The sequence below is a fragment of the Oncorhynchus tshawytscha genome, linkage group LG05 (genome assembly GCF_018296145.1).
Source record: "Oncorhynchus tshawytscha isolate Ot180627B linkage group LG05, Otsh_v2.0, whole genome shotgun sequence".
NCBI lineage: Eukaryota > Metazoa > Chordata > Actinopteri > Salmoniformes > Salmonidae > Oncorhynchus > Oncorhynchus tshawytscha.
Window position 1 is genome coordinate 19,561,476 of NC_056433.1, and position 19,845 is coordinate 19,581,320.

Below are 19,845 nucleotides of genomic sequence, written 5' to 3' on the forward strand. Positions count from 1 at the left end.
ATTATTCATTACTGTAACAGTTTTCTTCCACTGAAGGAGAGGAGGACCAAAATGCAGCGTGGTTAGTGTTCATCTTTAATATAGATGATAAACTAGAACACTACAAAATAACACATGTGAAAACCGAAACAGTCCTATCTGGTGCAATGACACAAAGACAGAAGACAACCACCCACAAAATACCCAAAGAACATGGCTGCCTAAATATGGTTCCCAATCAGAGACAACGACAGACAGCTGCCTCTAATTGAGAACCAATCTAGGCAACCATAGACATACAGAACTACCTAGAAAGGAAACAGCCCCATAAACATACAAAACCCCTAGACCAGCAAAAACACATAAATCCATTATGTCACACCCTGACCTAACCAAAATAATAAAGAAAACAAAGATAACTAAGGCCAGGGCATGACAATTACAACATTTTGTTAAGGTTTAGGGTTTAGTGAATGATTTGTCCCTATTACAATGCTTTTAGTTTTTCAAATATTTAGGACTAACTTATTCATTGTCACCCATTCTGAAACGAACTGCAGCTCTTTGTTATGTGTTGCAGTCATTTCAGTTGCTGTGGTAGCTGTGTATAGTGTTGAGTCATCCGCATGCATAGACACACTGGCTTTACTCAAAGCCAGTATCATGTCATTGGTAAGGATTTTAAAAAGTAAGGGGTCCTGATTCTGTTGGAGAGGATTTTGTTGGAGAGGCTTCCATTAAAGAACACTCTGTTCTGTTAGACAGGTAACTCTTCATCCACAATATAGCAGGGGGTGTAAAGCCATAACACATACGTTTTTCCAGCAACAGACTATGATCGATAATGTCAAAAGCTGCACTGAAGCCTAACAAAACAGCGCCCACAATCTCTCAGCTAATCATCAGTAATTTGTGTAAGTGCTGTGCTTGTTGTAATGTCCTTCCATATAAGCTTGCTGAAAGTCTGTTGTCAATTAGTTTACTGTAAAATAGCATGGTATCAAACATAATTTTTTCGAAACATGTACTAAGGGTTGGTAACAGGCTGATTGGTCGGCTATTTGAGCCATTCTTAGGTAGGGGTATAACTTTTGCTTCCCTCCAGGCCTGAGGGCACACACTTCCAAGAAATCTTAAATTGAAGATAAGGCAAATAGGAGTGTCAATACTGTCCAATAATATCGTCAGTAATTTTCCATACATCAGACCTCGTTGGCTTGTCATTGTTGATAGACAACAATGAAAAATTAGCCTCATCCACACTTACTTTACGGATTTCAAAATTACAATGCTTGTCTTTCATAACTTGGTCAGATATACTTGGATGTGTGGTCTCAGCGTTTGTTGCTGGTGTAACAGTATAACTTTAGTCCGTCCGCTCGCCCCTACCCAGGCTCGAACCAGGGACCCTCTGCACACAGACAACAGTCATCCACGAAACATTGTTATGCATCGCTCCACAAAAGCTGTGGCCCTTGCAGAGCAAGGGGAACCACTACTTCAAGGTCTAAGAGCAAGTGACGTCACCGATTGAAACGCTATTAGCGCGCACCACCGCTAACTAGCTAGCCATTTCACATTGGTTACACTGGCATGTCATGCCTAAGTTTGCTAATCTTGTCAATGAAAAAAACATTAAAGTAGTTGGCAATATCAGTGGGTTTTGTGATGAATGAGCCATCTGATTCAATGAATGATGGAGCGGAGTTTGCCTATTTGCCCACAATTTCATTTCATGTGCTACAAAGCTTTAAAAAAATATATAATTCTTTGTAATTTATCTTTGTTTCATAGTGTAGTTTCTTCTATTTTGTATTCAGTTTAGTCACATGATTTCTGAATTTGGAGGATGTTTGCCAATCGGTTGTACAATCAGACCAAGTTGTCATTTATTTTGCCTCATCCCTCTTAACCATACAATTTAAAAATTCTTCATCAATCCATGGGGATTTAACAGTTTTTACAGTCATTTTCTTAATGGGTGCATGGATAAGCAATTTCATAACTTTGTCAGGTGCAGTGTCTGGTTGCTCATTACACACCATGGACCAACGAATGTCAACAACATATAGGAATCACTACAAAACGTATTGTATGACCTACACTATATTAGGCCCAGCCTTTTGAACTTTAGTTCTTAGATATGGCTACTATATTGTGATCACTACATCCAATGGATTTGGATACTGCTTTCAAACAAAATTCTGCAGCATTAGTAAACATGTGATCAATACATGTTGATGATTTCATTCCTGTGCTGTCTGTAACTGCCCTGGTAGGATGATTGATAGATAACCTGAACCAGATTTCCAGCATTTTTACAGTTTCAAACTTTCTCTTGAGTGGGCAGCCTGATGAAAGCCAGTCAATATTTAAATTACCCAGAAAATATACCCCTCTGTTGATATCACATACAATATCAAGCATTTCACACATGTTATCTAGATTCTAACTGTTAGCACTTGGTGGTCTATAGCAGCTTCCCACCAGAATGGGCTATAGCAATATTACTTCAACAGTGTTTAACATGAGATCCTCCCTAAGCTTTACAGGAATGTGGTTCTGAATATAAACAGACACACCTCCACCTTTGGCATTTCTGTATTTTCTGTAGATGTTATAACCATGTATTGCTACCACTGTATCATCAAAGGTATTATCTAAGTGAGTTTCAGAGATTGCCAGAATATAAATGTCATCTGTACCTAGCATATTATTGATTTCATGAACCTTGTTTCTTAAAGCTACATATCTTAACATGGGCTATTTTAACAATTTTCTGGGAAGCTTGATTGTTTTTCTTGCTTTACTGTACAGTTTAGCAGATATTATGACATGCTCGGGTTATTTATGTTTGTGCAGGGTGACAACATAATTCCTGCTGCTTGAGTTGCAAAACATTTTTATTTATTTAACCCTTATTTCACCATTTAAATTGACTGAGAACATATTATTTTTTACAACAACGGCCTGGGGAATAGTTACAAGGGGTAGGCGAGGGGATGAATGAGCCAATTGGATGCTAGGGATGATTAGTCATGAATCACAAACTGGAATATTATTTATTTATTGACTACACAAAGCATAGTCAAACACATTAAAACATATTAAAGATTACAGAAGGATACAGATGAACCAAAATAACAATCATGAATAATACAGTACATACTGTAAGTCCATTTACAGCAAGAACATGCACAGTTATCCATCTTGAAAATCTTCCTATTATTTTAGGCAGATTATATTTATTGAAGAAAAATCTCTGCTCATATTATATAGTCAATTGAAGAAGGTTAAGGATGGGAAAACAAACAGGAATATCAAACATCTGAGGTATAAAACGTGATCAAACGTACTGCTGGATCTCAGATACAGATGGAAATCCCAATGTAGAGACATGAACCAAAAACAGAAAAGCATTTATATGTGACTCATTTGTAAAAGAGAAAGTATAATTATCACATTCTATCCTACATTATTGGACAGTTTCACAGACCCAGATTAAATACATCCAGGTGTATGTTTAATTATGGTTTATAAACCTTAAACAAAAAATGGGATTTCATGAAAATCCCACATTGCCCCTTTAACCTTGGATTACAGAATATGGTCTGTGATAAAAAAAATGTAAATGAAGAATATTAACCAAAGTCCAGGAATAGTTTAGGTCAAATTATCTTTACAGTATTCATTAAATCCAGTATAATCCTGGGATAGGCATAGACTTAATCTGTGTTCATAAACCGCCCCTATATCATCTCCTAATTTAATTTAACACAGCATTACTATTTTGTTTAACACAGATGACTATTTAGTTTAACACAGATGACTATTTAGTTTACCACGGATACTATTTAGTTTAATGCAACATGACTATTTAAATTAACAAAGCATGACTATTTATTTTTACACAGCATGACATTTAAATGCAACAGTGTATAAAGCTCAATGTCATATATAACTGTGAATGTATTGTATAATCAGAACTTCCATGACCTAACAGCCTTGGGCTTTGAGCCGAATATCAGCTGCCCTCTGTCTGAAAACAGACTGACGAATACCCAGGAACACAAAGTTAACAAACACACACAGAGAGATGACTGTGGTGAAAATAGTATTATTATAACCAAAGTCAGTACTAGCTGAACGTTTTAGTCAAATGCCAGATGGACTGGTCCATTGGAAAATGATTGGCCAGTGTGGGGGCCTGGAGGAAAAGAATGGGCTTGTGTATTAGAAATGCCTGGGCCAACTTTTGATAACAGTCCGCCAATGGCTGCTGCTCCCAGTTATGTACAGTGCACTTGGAAAGTATTCAGACCCCTTGAATTTTCCACATTTTGTTATGCTAAAGCCTTATTTCAAAATGGATAACATCATTTTTTCCCGTCATCAATCTACACACAATACCCCACAATGACAAAGCAAAAAGAGTTTTTGAGAATGTTCTGTCCCAAAAAACAAAAAAAACTGAAATATTACATTTACATAAATATTCACACCCTTTACTCAGTACGTTGTTAAATCACCTTTGACAGCGATTACAGCCTTGAGTCTTCTTGAGTATAACGCTACGAAGTTGGCACACCTGTATTTGGGGAGTTTCTCCCATTCTTCTCTGTAGGTCCTCTCAAGCTCTGTCAGGTTGGATGGGGAGCGTTGATGCACAGCTATTTTCAAGTTTCTCCAGAGACGTTCAATCGAGTTTAAGTCCGGGCTCTGGCTGGGCCCCTCAAGGACATTCAGAGACTTCTCCCGAAGTCACTCGTGCATTGCCTTGGCTGTGTGCTTAGAGTCGTTGTCCAGTTGGATGGTGAACCTTCATCCCTGTCTGAGGTCCTGAGTGCTATGGAGCAGAGTTTCATCAAGGATCTCTCTGTACTTTGCTGTGTTCCTCTTTTCCTCAACCCTGACCAATCTCCCGGTCCCTGCTGCTGAAAAACATCCACACAGCATGGTGCTGCCACCACCATGCTTCACCGTAAGGATGGTATTGGCCAGGTGATGAGCCGTGCCTGGTTTGCTTCAGATGTTACGCTTGGCATTCAGGCCAAAGAGTTCAATCTTGGTTTCATCAGACCAGAGAACCTTGTTTCTCATGGTCTGTGAGTCCTTTAGGTGCCTTTAGGCGAACTCCAAGCCGGCTGTCATTTGGTTTTTACTGAGGAGTGGCTTGCGCCTGGCCACTCCACCATAAAGGCCTGATTGGTGGAATGTTGCAGAGATGGTTGTCCTTCTGGAAGGTTCTCCCATCTCCACAGAGGAACTCTGGAGCTCTGTCAAAGTGACCATCAGCTTCTTGGTCACCTCCCTGACCAAGGCCCTTCTCCCCCAATTGCTCAGCTCTAGGAAGAGCCTTGGTGGTTCCAAACTCCAAACCTCCTCCCTTTAAGAAAGATGGAGGCCACTGTGTTCTTGGGGACCTTCAATGCTACAGGTCTATATATGTAATGTTCAGAATCAAAATGATTCACCTTGCTGAATATAGGTTTCTCTTGTTTTGGTATGTTCGTTTTATTGCTGTTATTGGTCTGTTTAATTGTGTCGTATGCTTAATCTAGTTCTGATCACATACGCTGTGCAGTTTTATAGCCTGTGCCTCGACACAATCCTGTCTCAGAGCTCTACGGACAATTCCTTCGACCTCACGGCTTGGTTTTTGATCCGACATCCACTGTTAACTGTGGGACCTTAAATGAACCGGTGTGTGCCTTTCAAATAATTTCCAATCAATTGAATTTAACACAGGTGGACTCCAATCAAGTTGTAGAAACATCTCAATGATGTTCAATTGAAACAGGATGCACATGAGCTCAATTTCGAGTCTCATAGCAAAGGGTCTGAATACTTATGTAAATAAGCTATTTCTGTTTTTCATTTTGTATAAATTAGCAAACATTTCTGAAACTTGTTCTCGCTTTGTCATTATGGAGTTTGTGTGTAGATGATGAGGATTTTTTGTTGTTGTTTAATCAATTGTAGAATAAGGCTGTAATGTATTAACATTTGGAAAAGTGTGTGTGTGGGTCTGAATACTTTCTGAATAAACTGTGTGTGTGTGTGTGTGTGTGTGTGTGTGTGTGTGTGTGTGTGTGTGTGTGTGTGTGTGTGTGTGTGTGTGTGTGTATGTATGCATGCATGCATGTGATGTATGTATGCATGTATGCATGCATGCATGCATGTATGTATGTATGTATGTATGTATGTATGCATGTATGTATGTATGTATGTATGTATGTATGTATGTATGTATGTATGTATGTATGTATGTATGTATGTATGTATGTATGTATGTATGTATGTATGTATGTATGTATGTATGTATGTATGTATGTATGTATGTATGTATGTATGTATGTATGTATGTATGTATGTATGTATGTATGTATGTATGTATGTATGTATGTACTAGATATGGGAGTGGAGAGGCTACAGTAACTCATTAGTGAATATTGCTGGATTTGCTGTGGATAGGTCTACTGCAGTCTCCCCCATGTTCAAATAAAATGTTATTAAATTGCTTTTGAATCCTATAACCCTGTGGCTGATGGTTTAAAAAAGGACTAACAGCAAGGAAAATATTTGTCACACTTATTTTTCTGTACCGGTTATGGACATATTTATTTTAACAATTGTAATATTGAACAACAGGTTTGAAATACATTTCCATAAATGATCGTTCTAAACCCCTTCCTGAACCAACTGTAAAATAATGCGTACACCATGGGATTCATAGTTCAATTCAAATACCCAATCGTTATAAATGTTACAGACAAAACTGGTGGGGTAAAGTAACTAATAAAGGGATCAATGCAGTTGGAGACTGTTGGAGATAAAAGGGTGTCCAGAATGATAGAAATACCCGCATAATGATACCAAGTGTTTTGGTGGTCTTTCTCTGTGATATGCCTACAGAGTTCTGATTGGTTGTACCATGAATTGAATGTGCCTTTCTCTGTGCTTCAAGGAAAATCTTTAGGTAGATGCTTATCATCCCTACTCCTGGGATGTAGAATGAGATCACTGAAGACACAGTACTCAATACTTGTGAAACTAAAGAACCTCACAGGCAACATATTTATAGGAAAACTTCCAATTCCCCAAATATTGCACTCTGCTTCCTGATCTGCATGTCATGCTTTTCAGTCACATGATCCACCTCTATGCTCTGCTTTACAGAAAGATCACATTTCAAACGGGCTCAAACCCGTGTGTACCTGCTGTTTAGTTCAACATCAGCCATTAGACCAAAAACGGTTTAACTCAACACCAGCCATTATATTCAAAGATGATTGAGTTAAAAGAAAATCCAAAGATACATTTTGTGTTCTTTATGAAAATGTATTGTAAGGTAGACTATGCTACATTGAAAATACAATAAAATGTAAATAAAAGAGATAGAAAGGATTTATAAGTAAAACACAGTTTCACAAAAAGACCTGGCAAGTATTGACATCAGTAGAATGTGCAGAAGAGGTTTTGTCAAATGCTTCTCTTCATTTGCCTCCTTGAACACATTATCCAATGTGGCCATGTCATTGTTTAGGTTTTAAAAGTTAACTGCATACTGTTCACACACACAGTTTTGCAATATATTAATGTAGCTTTACAATAGATCATGTAGTAGCAAATACATTTATATAGGAAGAATTTCTATTGAATATTTTCAATGTGACAATGAGATTAAGACATTTTCGAAACCATGGATAAAACAGTGCATAGATGATTGGATTTGCAGTAGAATTAAAGTAACCCAGCCAGATAAACACTTCAAAGAGAATAGGTGGTGTGCTAAAGTTTGTGTATGGATCAACTATGGAATTAACAAAGAAAGGCAGCCAGCAAAAGATGAAAACACCCACCACAATGCCTAAAGTTTTAGCTGCTTTCCGCTCTGACCGTTGAGACACCACACCTCTACCTCCCTCATTGGAATTCTTTTGGCTGTCTTCAATCTTCCTTAGATGTTCTTTTGCCACCAAAAATATTTTAGTATACAAACCCACCATTACAGAGCACGGAAAGAAAAAGGCTATCAATGTGTCTAGGGTGCCCCACAGAGCATTAAGGAAAAGATTACAACTTCCCAGGCAGTATATGGATGCAATGAATTCATCCAGTCCTCTTACATTTGCTTTGGAATATAGTAGGCAATAGGAGTACAATGCAGCAACGGCCCAACTGGCAAAAACCATGAGCCATGCAATTGGTATTGTAATCTTGGTGGAATAGCGAAGTGGACTGCACACAGCCTCATATCGATCTATGGCTATGAATACCAGGTGGAAAATTGAAACAGATGTGAGGAACATATCAAAACTAGAATGCAGCAAACAAAAAGCATCTCCAAAATACCAGCAGCCCTCCACAGCCCTCATTGTACTAAAAGGCATCACAGTTACTCCAAGCAGCAGGTCTGCAACTGCCAAAGACATTATAAGCATGTTAGTTGGCGTGTGGAGCTGTTTTATGTGAGCAATGGAGATAATGACCACACCGTTCCCTAGAATAGTGACCAGCATACCTGAAACAAAAAAAAAGTATAAAGCAATTTGAACTCCTTCACTGAAAATTTCTCTGGTGCAGGAGGCATTTGATTCTGGATAACAGAAAAACTTTGGATCCAGATGTTGATGAGATGAGATATCCATTGCCAAAAACAAAAAGACATTAAAGTTAGAGCTGATCACTTGCAACTGTAGTCACAGGTGCAAGTGTGTGAGTGGTGCTGAATCCAGCACAGTCTTCTTAGAAGAATGACAGTGTTTATATACCCTATTGGACATATTTTGGGCACACCCCTTTCCCAGCTACCAGCCAGTTATAATAGGTTACATGATTTACATCTGTTTATATTATATGTGTATGTTCAAGTAATGTACACCAAAAGTATGATAGTGTACTAAAATAATGATGTCATGAGCTCTAAATTCATTTGGGCCACACTAGATCAGAACACTATTCAACAAGGTGACAGGCACAGTTATCACAAGCATTGAAACACATTTGTTTCAGGCAAGTAGCTTTATTTGAAACAGCTTAAAAGCAGCTTCTGTTCCATTTTCACTCAAGCTTTATAACTTTGAGTTGCATAACTGTCACATGTTACATCCCATCATAATTCATATATTTATTTGAACACACATCATACAATGTCAACTGAAACTTTACTCAGAATACAATCTAAATCTACAAGAACCTCTGTGAAAGATGTGACCACTGATGATGATTCTCAAAACCCTCCTGAACCAAGGCCCTTCTCCTCCAATTGCTCAGCTCTAGGAAGAGTCTTGGTGGTTCCAAACTTCCTCCCTTTAAGAATGATGGAAGCCACTGTGTTCTTGGGGACCTTAAATGCTACAGTATTGTTTTGGTACCCTTCCCCAGGTTTGTGCCTCGACACAAACCTGTCTCAGAGCCCTACGGACAATTCCTTCGACCTCATGGCTTGGTTTTTGCTCTGATATCCACTGTCAACTGTGGGACCTTGTATAGACAGGTGTGTGCCTTTCCAAATCATGTTCAATCAATTGAATTTACCACAGGTGGACTCCAATCAAGCCGTAGAAACATCTCAAGGATGATCAATGGAAACAGGATGCACATGAGCTAAATTTCGAGTCTCATAGCAAAGGGTCTGAATACTTATGTAAATAAGCTATTTCTGTTTTTTATTTTGTATAAATTAGCAAACAGTTCTGAAACTTGTTTTCCCTTTTTCATTATGGAGTTTGTGTGAGATGAGGATTTAAAAAAATCTATTGTAGAATAAGACTGTAATGTAACAACATTTGGAAAAAGTGTAGGGGGTCTGAATACTTTCTGAATACACTATGTATTTATGTACAGTGGGGCAAAAAATTATTTATTCAGCCACCAATTGTGCAAGTTCTCCCACTTAAAAAGATGAGAGAGGCCTGTAATTTTCATCATAGGCACTCTACAACTATGACAGACAAAATGAGAAGAAAAGAAATTCCAGAAAATCACATTGTAGGATTTTTAATGAATTTATTTGAAAATTATGGTGGAAAATAAGTATTTGGTCAATAACAAAAGGTTATGTCAATACTTTGTTATATACCCTTTGTTGGCAATGACAGAGTTCAAACGTTTTCTGTAAGTCTTCACAAGGTTTTCACACACTGTTGCTGGTATTTTGGCCCATTCCTCCATGCAGATCTCCTCTAGAGCAGTGATGTTTTGGGGCTGTTGCTGGGCAACACGGAATTTCAACTCCCTCCAAAGATTTTCTATGGGGTTAGAGATCTGGAGACTGGCTAGGCCACTCCAGGACCTTGAAATGCTTCTTATGAAGCCACTCCTTCGTTGCGCTGGCGGTGTGTTTGGGATCATTGTCATGCTGAAAGACCCAGCCACGTTTCATCTTCAATGCCCTTGCTGATGGAAGGAGGTTTTCACTCAAAATCTCACGATACATGGCCCCATTCATTCTTTCCTTTACACGGATCAGTCGTCCTGGTCCCTTTGCAGAGAAACAGCCCCAAAGCATGATGTTTCCACCCCCATGCTTCACAGTAGGTATGGTGTTCTTTGGATGCAACTCAGCATTCTTTGTCCTCCAAACACGACGAGTTGAGTTTTTACCAAAAAGTTATATTTTGGTTTGATCTGACCATATGACATTCTCCCAATCTTCTTCTGGATCATCCAAATGCTCTCTAGCAAACTTCAGATGGACCTGGACATGTACTGGCTTAAGCAGTGGGACACATTCTGGCACTGCAGGATTTGAGTCCCTGGCGGCGTAGTGTGTTACTGATGGTAGTCTTTGTTACTTTTGTCCCAGCTCTCTGCAGGTCATTCACTAGGTCCCCCGTGTGGTTCTGGGATTTTTGCTCACCGTTCTTGTGATCATTTTGACCCCACGGGGTGAGATCTTGCGTGGAGCCCAAGATCGAGGGAGATTATCAGTGGTCTTGTATGTCTTCCATTTCCTAATAATTGCTCCCACAGTTGATTTCTTCAAACCAAGCTGCTTACCTATTGCAGATTCAGTCTTCCCAGCCCGGTGCAGGTCTACAATTTTGTTTCTGGTGTCCTTTGACAGCTCTTTGGTCTTGGCCATAGTGGAGTTTGGAGTATGACAGTTTGAGGTTGTGAACAGGTGTCTTTTATACTGATAACAAGTTCAAACAGGTGCCATTAATACAGATAACGAGTGGAGGACAGAGGAGCCTCTTAAAGAAGAAGTTACAGGTCTGTGAGAGCCAGAAATCTTGCTTGTTTGTAGGTGACCAAATACTTATTTTCCACCATAATTTGCAAATAAATTCATTAAAAATCCTACAAATGTGATTTTCTGGATTTTTTTTCTCATTTTGTCTGTCATAGTTGAAGTGTACCTATGATGAAAATTACAAGCCTCTCTCACCTTTTTAAGTGGGAGAACTTGCACAATTGGTGGCTGACTAAATACTTTTTTGCCCCACTGTATGTATGTATGTATGTATGTATGTATGTATGTATGTATGTATGTATGTATGTATGTATGTATGTATGTATGTATGTATGTATGTATGTATGTATGTATGTATGTATGTATGTATGTATGTAAATTGCTTTTGAATCCTATAACCCTGTGGCTGATGGTTTAAAAAAGGACTAACAGCAAGGAAAATATTTGTCACACTTATTTTTCTGTACCAGTTATGGACATATTTATTTTAACAATTGTAATATTGAACAACAGGTTTGAAATACATTTCCAGAAATGATCGTTCTAAACCCCTTCCTGAACCAACTGTAAAATAATGCATACACCATGGGATTCATAGTTCAATTCAAATATCCAATCCATATAAATGTTACAGACAAAACTGGTGGGGTAAAGTAACTAATAAAGGGATCAATGCAGTTGGAGACTGTTGGAGATAAAAGGGTGTCCAGAATGATAGAAATACCCTCATAATGATACCAAGTGTTTTGGTGGCCTTTCTCTGTGATTTGCCTACAGAGTTCTGATTGGTTGTACCATGAATTGAATGTGCCTTTCTCTGTGCTATAAGGAAAATCTTTAGGTAGATGCTAATCATCCCTACTCCTGGGATGTAGAATGAGATCACTGAAGACACAGTACTCAATACGTGAAACTAAAGAACCTCACAGGCAACATATTTATAGGAAAACTTCCAATTCCCCAAATATTGCACTCTGCTTCCTGATCTGCATGTCATGCTTTTCAGTCACATGATCCACCTCTATGCTCTGCTTTACAGAAAGATCACATTTCAAACGGGCTCAAACCCGTGTGTACCTGCTGTTTAGTTCAACATCAGCCATTAGACCAAAAACGGTTTAGCTCAACACCAGCCATTATATTCAAAGATGATTGAGTTAAAAGAAAATCCAAAGATACATTTTGTGTTCTTTATGACAATGTATTGTAAGGTAGACTATGCTACATTGAAAATACAATAAAATGTAAACAAAAGAGATAGAAAGGATTTATAAGTAAAACAGTTTCACAAAAATACCTGGCAAGTATTGACATCAGTAGAATGTGCAGAAGAGGTTTTGTCAAATGCTTCTCTTCATTTGCCTCCTTGAACACATTATCCAATGTGGCCATGTCATTGTTTAGGTTTTAAAAGTTAAGTGCATACTTTTCACACACAGTTTTGCAATATATTAATGTAGCTTTACAATATATCATGTAGTAGCAAATACATTTATATAAGAAGAATGTCTATTGAATATTTTCAATGTCACAATGAGATTAAGACATTTTCGCAACCATGGATAAAACAGTGCATAGATGATTGGATTTGCAGTAGAATTAAAGTAACCCGCCAGATAAACACTTCAAAGAGAATAGGTGGTGTGCTAAAGTTTGTGTATGGATCAACTATGGAATTAACAAAGAAAGGCAGCCAGCAAAAGATGAAAACACCCACCACAATGCCTAAAGTTTTAGCTGCTTTCCGCTCTGACCGTTGAGACACCACACCTCTACCTCCCTCATTGGAATTCTTTTGGCTGTCTTCAATCTTTTCTATATGTTTTTTTGCCACCCAAAATATTTTGGTATACAAACCCACCATTACAGAGCACGGAAAGAAAAAGGCTATCAATGTGTCTAGGGTGCCCCACAGAGCATTAAGGAAAAGATTACAACTTCCCAGGCAGTATATGGATGCAATGAATTCATCCAGTCCTCTTACATTTGCTTTGGAAAATAGTAGGGAGAATAGCACTGGAGTAATATGATCACATTTTTTGGTTCTAGTCAGGATTGCCGTATTTAGCACTAACTGAAGTTTATTTAGTGCTTTATCTGGGTAGCCGGAAAGTAGAGAATTGCAGTAGTCTAACCTAGAAGTGACAAAAGCATGGATACATTTTTCTGCATCATTTTTGGACAGAAAATGTCAGATTTTTGCAATGTTACGTAGATGGAAAAAAGCTGTCCTTGAAACAGTCTTGATATGTTCGTCAAAAGAGAGATGGGATGTTTAACGGGTGTCCTGACTCTGTGAGGTCATTAAAGATACCATGGCACTTATCGTAAGAGTAGGGGTGTTAACCCCGGTGTCCTCGCTAAATTCCCAAACTGGCCCTCAAACCATAATGGCCACCTAATCATCCCCAGCTTATAATTGGCTCATTCATCCCCCTCCTCTCCCCTGTAACTTTTCCCCAGGTTGTTGCTGTAAATGAGAATGTGTTCTCAGTCAACCTGCCTGGTAAAATAACAGTTCAAAGAAATTCAGGTGGGCCACAGAATTACTGTTCCGGCACTAGGAGGAGACAAAGAACACTATTCAACAAGGTGACAGGCACAAGTGTCACAAGCATTGAAACACATTTATTTCAGGCAAACAGCTTTATATGAAACAGGTTAAAAGCATCTTCAGTTACATTTTCACTCTACCTTTATCTTTCAGTTGCATAACTGTCACATGTTACATCCCATCCTAATTCATATATTTATTTGAACACACATCATACAATGTCTACTGAAACTTTACTCAGAATACAATCTAAATCTACAAGAACCTCTGTGAAAGATGTGACCACTGATGATGATTCTCAAAGCCCTCCTGAACCAAGTGTAAAAGAAAGCATAGACAATAGGGTTAAAAGCAGAGTTCAAATATCCAAACCAAACCAGGGTGTCCCCCAACAGCGGGGGGATGGAGTACTGTATGAAAGGGTCAATGATGAGGCACAAGGAAAAGGGACTCCAGCAGATTAGAAACACTCCCACTACTATTGCCAGAATATTTGCCCCTCGTCTCTCTCTACGTCCAGAGTCTGCCTCTTTAAACTGACGAGATAAATCTTTAATGGACCTGGCCTGAGCCCTGGCAACCCAATATATCTTGGAATATATACAAATCAAGATCATGCCTGGGATGTAAAAACAGAAGGAGGATGCTACTAAAGCTGCCACTGGACTAAAGAACACCTGACAGCCTCCAATGCACTTGACATGTGTTTCATAGAAATCCTCCTTGCCTTTCAGATTGATCTCAGGGAAGATCATTCCATAAGCAAAAATGGCAGGGACCAGCCAACTGGTGGTGATCATGAACAATACAGTGTTATTGGTGATGATCAGTCTGTACGACAGTGGCCTGCAGACAGCAAAGTAACGATCAATGGAGATGAAGGATAGATGGAAGATGGAGGATGTGCTCAGCATAATATCAGTGCTGGTGTGGAGCTTACACAGAAACCCTCCTAGGTACCAACAGCCCTGGACAGAGCGCACAGCACTGCACGGCATTACAAACACTCCCAGAAGGAGGTCACACACAGCCAAGGAGACGAGCAGTTGGTTTACGGAGGTTTGAAGCTGCTTGAAGTGTGCAATGGAGGTGATGACCAGAAGGTTCCCAATAACAGTCACCAGTATGGCCAACACCATCGATGTGAACATCGGAACCTGAACGCTCAGGGGTCGAGCAAACCTCACACACGATCCACTCAAAGACTCGTAGCAGAAAACAGTCTGTGATTTCACAGTGCTGTTGAGGTTCGAAGTATTTGAGAAGTCCATTCCACCTGGTGTTTTAGGCCTGGAGACAAGGAACAATTTGATCACATCTTTAAATGTGTTTTTCAACATTTTTCATGTTTTCATCAGTCATCTACATTTATGTTTGCAAAAATTAACTGGACTTACTTTCAATTAAAGTTTTGCAAGAATAGTGTTACTGTAACAGACGGAACACTGAACTGCTGGTCCAAAACGTTGTTCTGAGTCAGATTATTGGGCTTCTGAAAATACAACACATCCTGCTGATAATGCTTCCCATCGGAATCCAGTTTATTTCTAAAAATAACACAAGTGAGGGCAATGCACTTGAGGGGAAAATGGCTATGGTAACACATTCCCATATAAATAGTAAGCTATTACTATCTTCATGAAATAGTTACACATTTAATAAACACAGTTTTTATCAAACTTAAATACTATATATTCATAGTATGTAAATGTAATCATGCAACTTGAACCACAACTTCTGTAAATGGCTAGTATCATCAACATTTTCAAACACCATAAGTTAATGAAGCAAAATTATGAAAGCATCAAATAGTCATATGTGGTTCTTGATTGAAAGGTCACAAAGAAAGAAAATAGTGTTGGAATGTCATCTTTCTTATTCTTGTTCCTTTGAAAATACAAAAAAGTAGTATGACTAAAACCTCAAACCTATACTCACTTTAATATCTACAAATATTGTGTATGTATTTCATTAGTTCTCAGCAATCAATACCTCAATCCGTATTTGTCCATGGGAAGCACTAAGAATTAAAGGTGGTTGATTTTGAGCTCTGGTCAGGATCCTTTCAGCTGAGGGAAACAAAGTGACAAGTAAACACTGTAGTCATGTTGACTTGTTGAACAATTGGTTATGAAATGATGGTGTGTAATATAGATCATGCACATGAAAAGTTGAATCTCACCTAATCATAGTCAGCAAACCATGCACCCCCTCCTTCAGCCTCAGGCTCTACGAGCACCTAGACTTTCCTCTGAGCATTATATAAACAGACGGATGCTGCTAAAGGTACGCCCCAAAAATGATCACAACAACATTTAGGAACTGTTTAGTATTCTGTCTGCTCCACAGCCAATGAAATCATGGTTTTATTCTGTGGAGACTCCTACTGTATGTTGTTCACTGCGTCTGAGTCCACGTGATTCAGTTGGCAACAGATATTCAACAATTATGGGCCCAGTTGTAATGAACAATTAGCATTGTAACAATGCAGGATTGTGCATCATAATCTGCCAAGATGGCAATCAAGCGTAAGCAAAGATAACACATCTAATTCTTCAAGAATGAATGTAGAATGAGTGTACTTAATACTGCATGACCATGACCAAATGACAATTGAGCAACAGAGGTAGTAAGTATGTGACCTCTATGACCTGTGTCATGGCAACCACTTTATGCCACGGCTTTCAGATGAGTCTTCTGTCAAAGTAATGATTCTGGTAAATAGGAGAACAAGTACACGTACCAGAGGGCCCTGTTAGCACCTATAATCTGACTTCTCCTTTAATGATGATGCCATTCCCACAGGTGTCTCGCCACTCAGAACGTGTTGATAAACAATTGTGGTGATGTCATGTTTGACAGTTTATACTCATTTTGATTAGGTTCTGATCATGCAACAAAGAGGTAATGTCGAATTTGAAAAAACAACAAAGCTGAGCCCCTGCCACTAGGGCTGTAGAAATGTAGCCCCTCTTCAATTTAATTGAAATTAAATTGAGCAGAACCCCTGATCCTAGCTTCTTGTCTAGCCTAACCCTAAAAATAACCCTAACCCTAACCCTAGTTAGCATTGGCTCACGAACCTACCTCTAATTTCATTCATACTGAACACAGATACATAAAAATCGTATCCACAATTTAAACTCACTCTGGAAGTAGTTATTAAAGTGCCTAATTGCCAAAATCCCAAAGTATACATTTAACCTTCGTCATTGGACTATATGATATGAGCACAGATTTTACTTCAACAAATATAATCTGTTTAAAATAATATGAAGATTTTCAAAATGGATAATTGAGCTTGTGCATGCTGTAAATGTACCTACATTTTAATATACTGTGTTTTACATTATTGTGTTTTTGGTTAATCTGTAACAAGTTTTCAGTTGTTTAAAAAAACATGTGTGACTTTGCTTTGTGTACCAAATAATTAAATAATATTCCAGGTTCTGATCATCAAATCAAATCAAATCAAATGTATTTATATAGCCCTTCGTACATCAGCTGATGTCTCAAAGTGCTGTACAGAAACCCAGCCTAAAACCCCAAACAGCAAGCAATGCAGGTGTAGAAGCACGGTGGCTAGGAAAAACTCCCTAGAAAGGCCAAAACCTAGGAAGAAACCTAGAGAGGAACCAGGCTATGTGGGGTGGCCAGTCCTCTTCTGGCTGTGCCGGGTGGAGATTATAACAGAACATGGCCAAATGTTCAAATGTTCATAAATGACCAGCATGGTCAAATAATAGTAATCACAGTGGTTGTCAAGGATGCAACAGGTCAGCACGGCCAGGTGGACTGGGGACAGCAAGGAGTCATCATGCCAGGTAGTCCTGGGGCATGGTCCTAGGGCTCAGGTCCTCCGAGAGAAAGAAAGAAAGAAAGAAAGAAAGAAAGAGAGAAAGGGAGAAAGGGAGAATTAGAGAGAGCATACTTAAATTCACACAGGACACCGGATAAGACAGGAGAAATACTCCAGATATAACAGACTGACCCTAGCCCCCGACACAAACTACTGCAGTATAAATACTGGAGGCTGAGACAGGAGGGGTCAGGAGACACTGTGGCCCCATCCGATGATACCCCCGGACAGGGACAAACAGGCAGGATATAACCCCACCCAGTTTGCCAAAGCACAGCCCCCACACCACTAGAGGAATATCTTCAACCACCAACTTACCATCCTGAGACAAGGCCGAGTATAGCCCACAAAGATCTCGGCCACGGCAGAACCCAAGGGGGGGGCGCCAACCCAGACAGGAAGACCATGTCAGTGACTCAACCCACTCAAGTGACACACCCCTCCTAGGGACGGCATGGAAGAGCACCAGTAGGCCAGTGACTCAGCCCCGGTAATAGGGTTAGCGCAGAGAATCCCAGTTTAAAGAGGGGAACCAGCCATGCAGAGACAGCAAGTGTGGTTCGTTGCTCCAGTGCCTTTCCGTTCACCTTTATACTCCTGGGCCAGACTACACTCAATCATAGGACCTACTGAAGAGAAGAGTCTTCAATAAAGACTTAAAGGTTGAGACAGAGTTTGCGTCTCTCACATGGGTAGGCAGACCATTCCATAAAAATTGAGCTCTATAGGAGAAAGCCCTGCCTCCAGCTGTTTGCTTAGAAATTCTAGGGAAAATTAGGAGGCCTGCGTCTTGTGACTGTAGCGTACATGTAGGTATGTACGGCAGGACCAAATCGGAAAGATAGGTAGGAGCAAGCCCATGTAATGCTTTGTAGGTTAGCAGTAAAACCTTGAAATCAGCCCTTGCCTTGACAGGAAGCCAGTGTAGAGGCTAGCACTGGAGTAATATGATCAATTTATTTGGTTCTAGTCAGGATTCTAGCAGCTGTATTTAGCACTAACTGAAGATTATTTAGTGCTTTATCCGGGTAGCTGGAAAGTACAGAATTGCAGTAGTCTAACCTAGAAGTGACAAAAGCATGGATACATTTTTCTGCATCATTTTTGGACAGAAAATGTCAGATTTTTGCAATGTTACGTAGATGGAAAAAAGCTGTCCTTGAAACAGTCTTGATATGTTCGTCAAAAGAGAGAATCAGGGTCCAAAGTAACGCCGAGGTCCTTCACAGTTTTATTTGAGACGACTGTACAACCATCGAGATTAATTGTCAGATTCAACAGAAGATCTCTTTGTTTCTTGGGACCTAGAACAAGCATCTCTGTTTTGTCCGAGTTTAAAAGTAGAACGTTTGCAGCCATCCACTTCCTCATGTCTGAAACACAGGCTTCTAGCGAGGGCAATTTTGGGGCTTCACCATGTTTCATTGAAATGTACAGCTGTGTGTCATCCGCATAGCAGTGAAAGTTAACATTATGTTTCTGAATGACATCCCCAAGAGGTAAAATATAGAGTGAAAACAATAGTGGTCCTAAAACCTAACATTAAGGAACACAAATGTACACTTGATTTGTCAGAGGACAAACCACCCACAGAGACAAACTGATATCTTTCTGACAGATAAGATCTAAACCAGGCCAGAACTTGTCCGTGTAGACCAATTTGGGTTTCCAATCTCTCCAAAAGAATGTGGTGATAGATGATATCAAAAGCAGTGCTACGATCTAGGAGCACAAGGACAGATGCAGAGCCTCGGTCTGACACCATTAAAAGGTCATTTACCACCTTCACAAGTGCAGTATCAGTGCTATGACAGGGTCTAAAACCAGATTGAAGCATTTCGTATACATTGTTTGTCTTCAGGAAGACAGTGAGTTGCTGCGCAACAGCTTTTTCAATTTTTTTTGAGAGGAATGGGAGATTCGATATAGGCCGATAGTTTTTTATATTTTCTGGGTCAAGGTTTGGCTTTTTCAAGAGAGGCTTTATTACTGCCACTTTTAGTGAGTTTGGTACACATCCGGTGGATAGAGAGCCGTTTAGTATGTTCAACATAGAAGTGCCAAGCACAGGAAGTAGCTCTTTCAGTAGTTTAGTTCGAATAGAGTCCAGTATTTTTTTAAATTTTTTATTTTTATTTCACCTTTATTTAACCAGGTAGGCTAGTTGAGAACAAGTTCTCATTTACAACTGCGACCTGGCCAAGATAAAGCATAGCAGTGTGAGCAGACAACACAGAGTTACACATGGAATAA

At 39.3% G+C, this 19,845-nt stretch overlaps 2 protein-coding genes across 2 annotated transcripts; both read right to left on the reverse strand.

Annotated features, from left to right (window-relative positions):
- Positions 1-7,595: 7,595 nt before the first annotated feature.
- LOC121846577 (trace amine-associated receptor 13c-like) lies at positions 7,596-8,674 on the reverse strand. The gene has a single exon (XM_042322695.1). The coding sequence runs from the start codon at positions 8,628-8,630 to the stop codon at positions 7,596-7,598; it is 1,035 nt and encodes a 344-aa protein (XP_042178629.1). The 5' UTR covers positions 8,631-8,674.
- A 5,011-nt stretch (positions 8,675-13,685) lies between these two features.
- LOC112251706 (trace amine-associated receptor 1-like) lies at positions 13,686-15,958 on the reverse strand. Its single transcript, XM_024422660.2, has 4 exons — positions 15,916-15,958; positions 15,726-15,802; positions 15,131-15,225; positions 13,686-15,023 (listed from the first exon to the last, which is right to left on the reverse strand). The coding sequence occupies exon 4, from the start codon at positions 15,002-15,004 to the stop codon at positions 13,967-13,969; it is 1,038 nt and encodes a 345-aa protein (XP_024278428.2). The 5' UTR covers positions 15,005-15,023; positions 15,131-15,225; positions 15,726-15,802; positions 15,916-15,958; the 3' UTR covers positions 13,686-13,966.
- Positions 15,959-19,845: the final 3,887 nt, after the last annotated feature.

What these genes read in the sequence shown, in the direction of transcription:
- LOC121846577 (XM_042322695.1), bottom strand. Translation starts at nt 8,630, where the DNA reads ATGGATATCTCATCTCATCAACATCTGGATCCAAAGTTTTTCTGTTAT.
- LOC112251706 (XM_024422660.2), bottom strand. Translation starts at nt 15,004, where the DNA reads ATGGACTTCTCAAATACTTCGAACCTCAACAGCACTGTGAAATCACAG.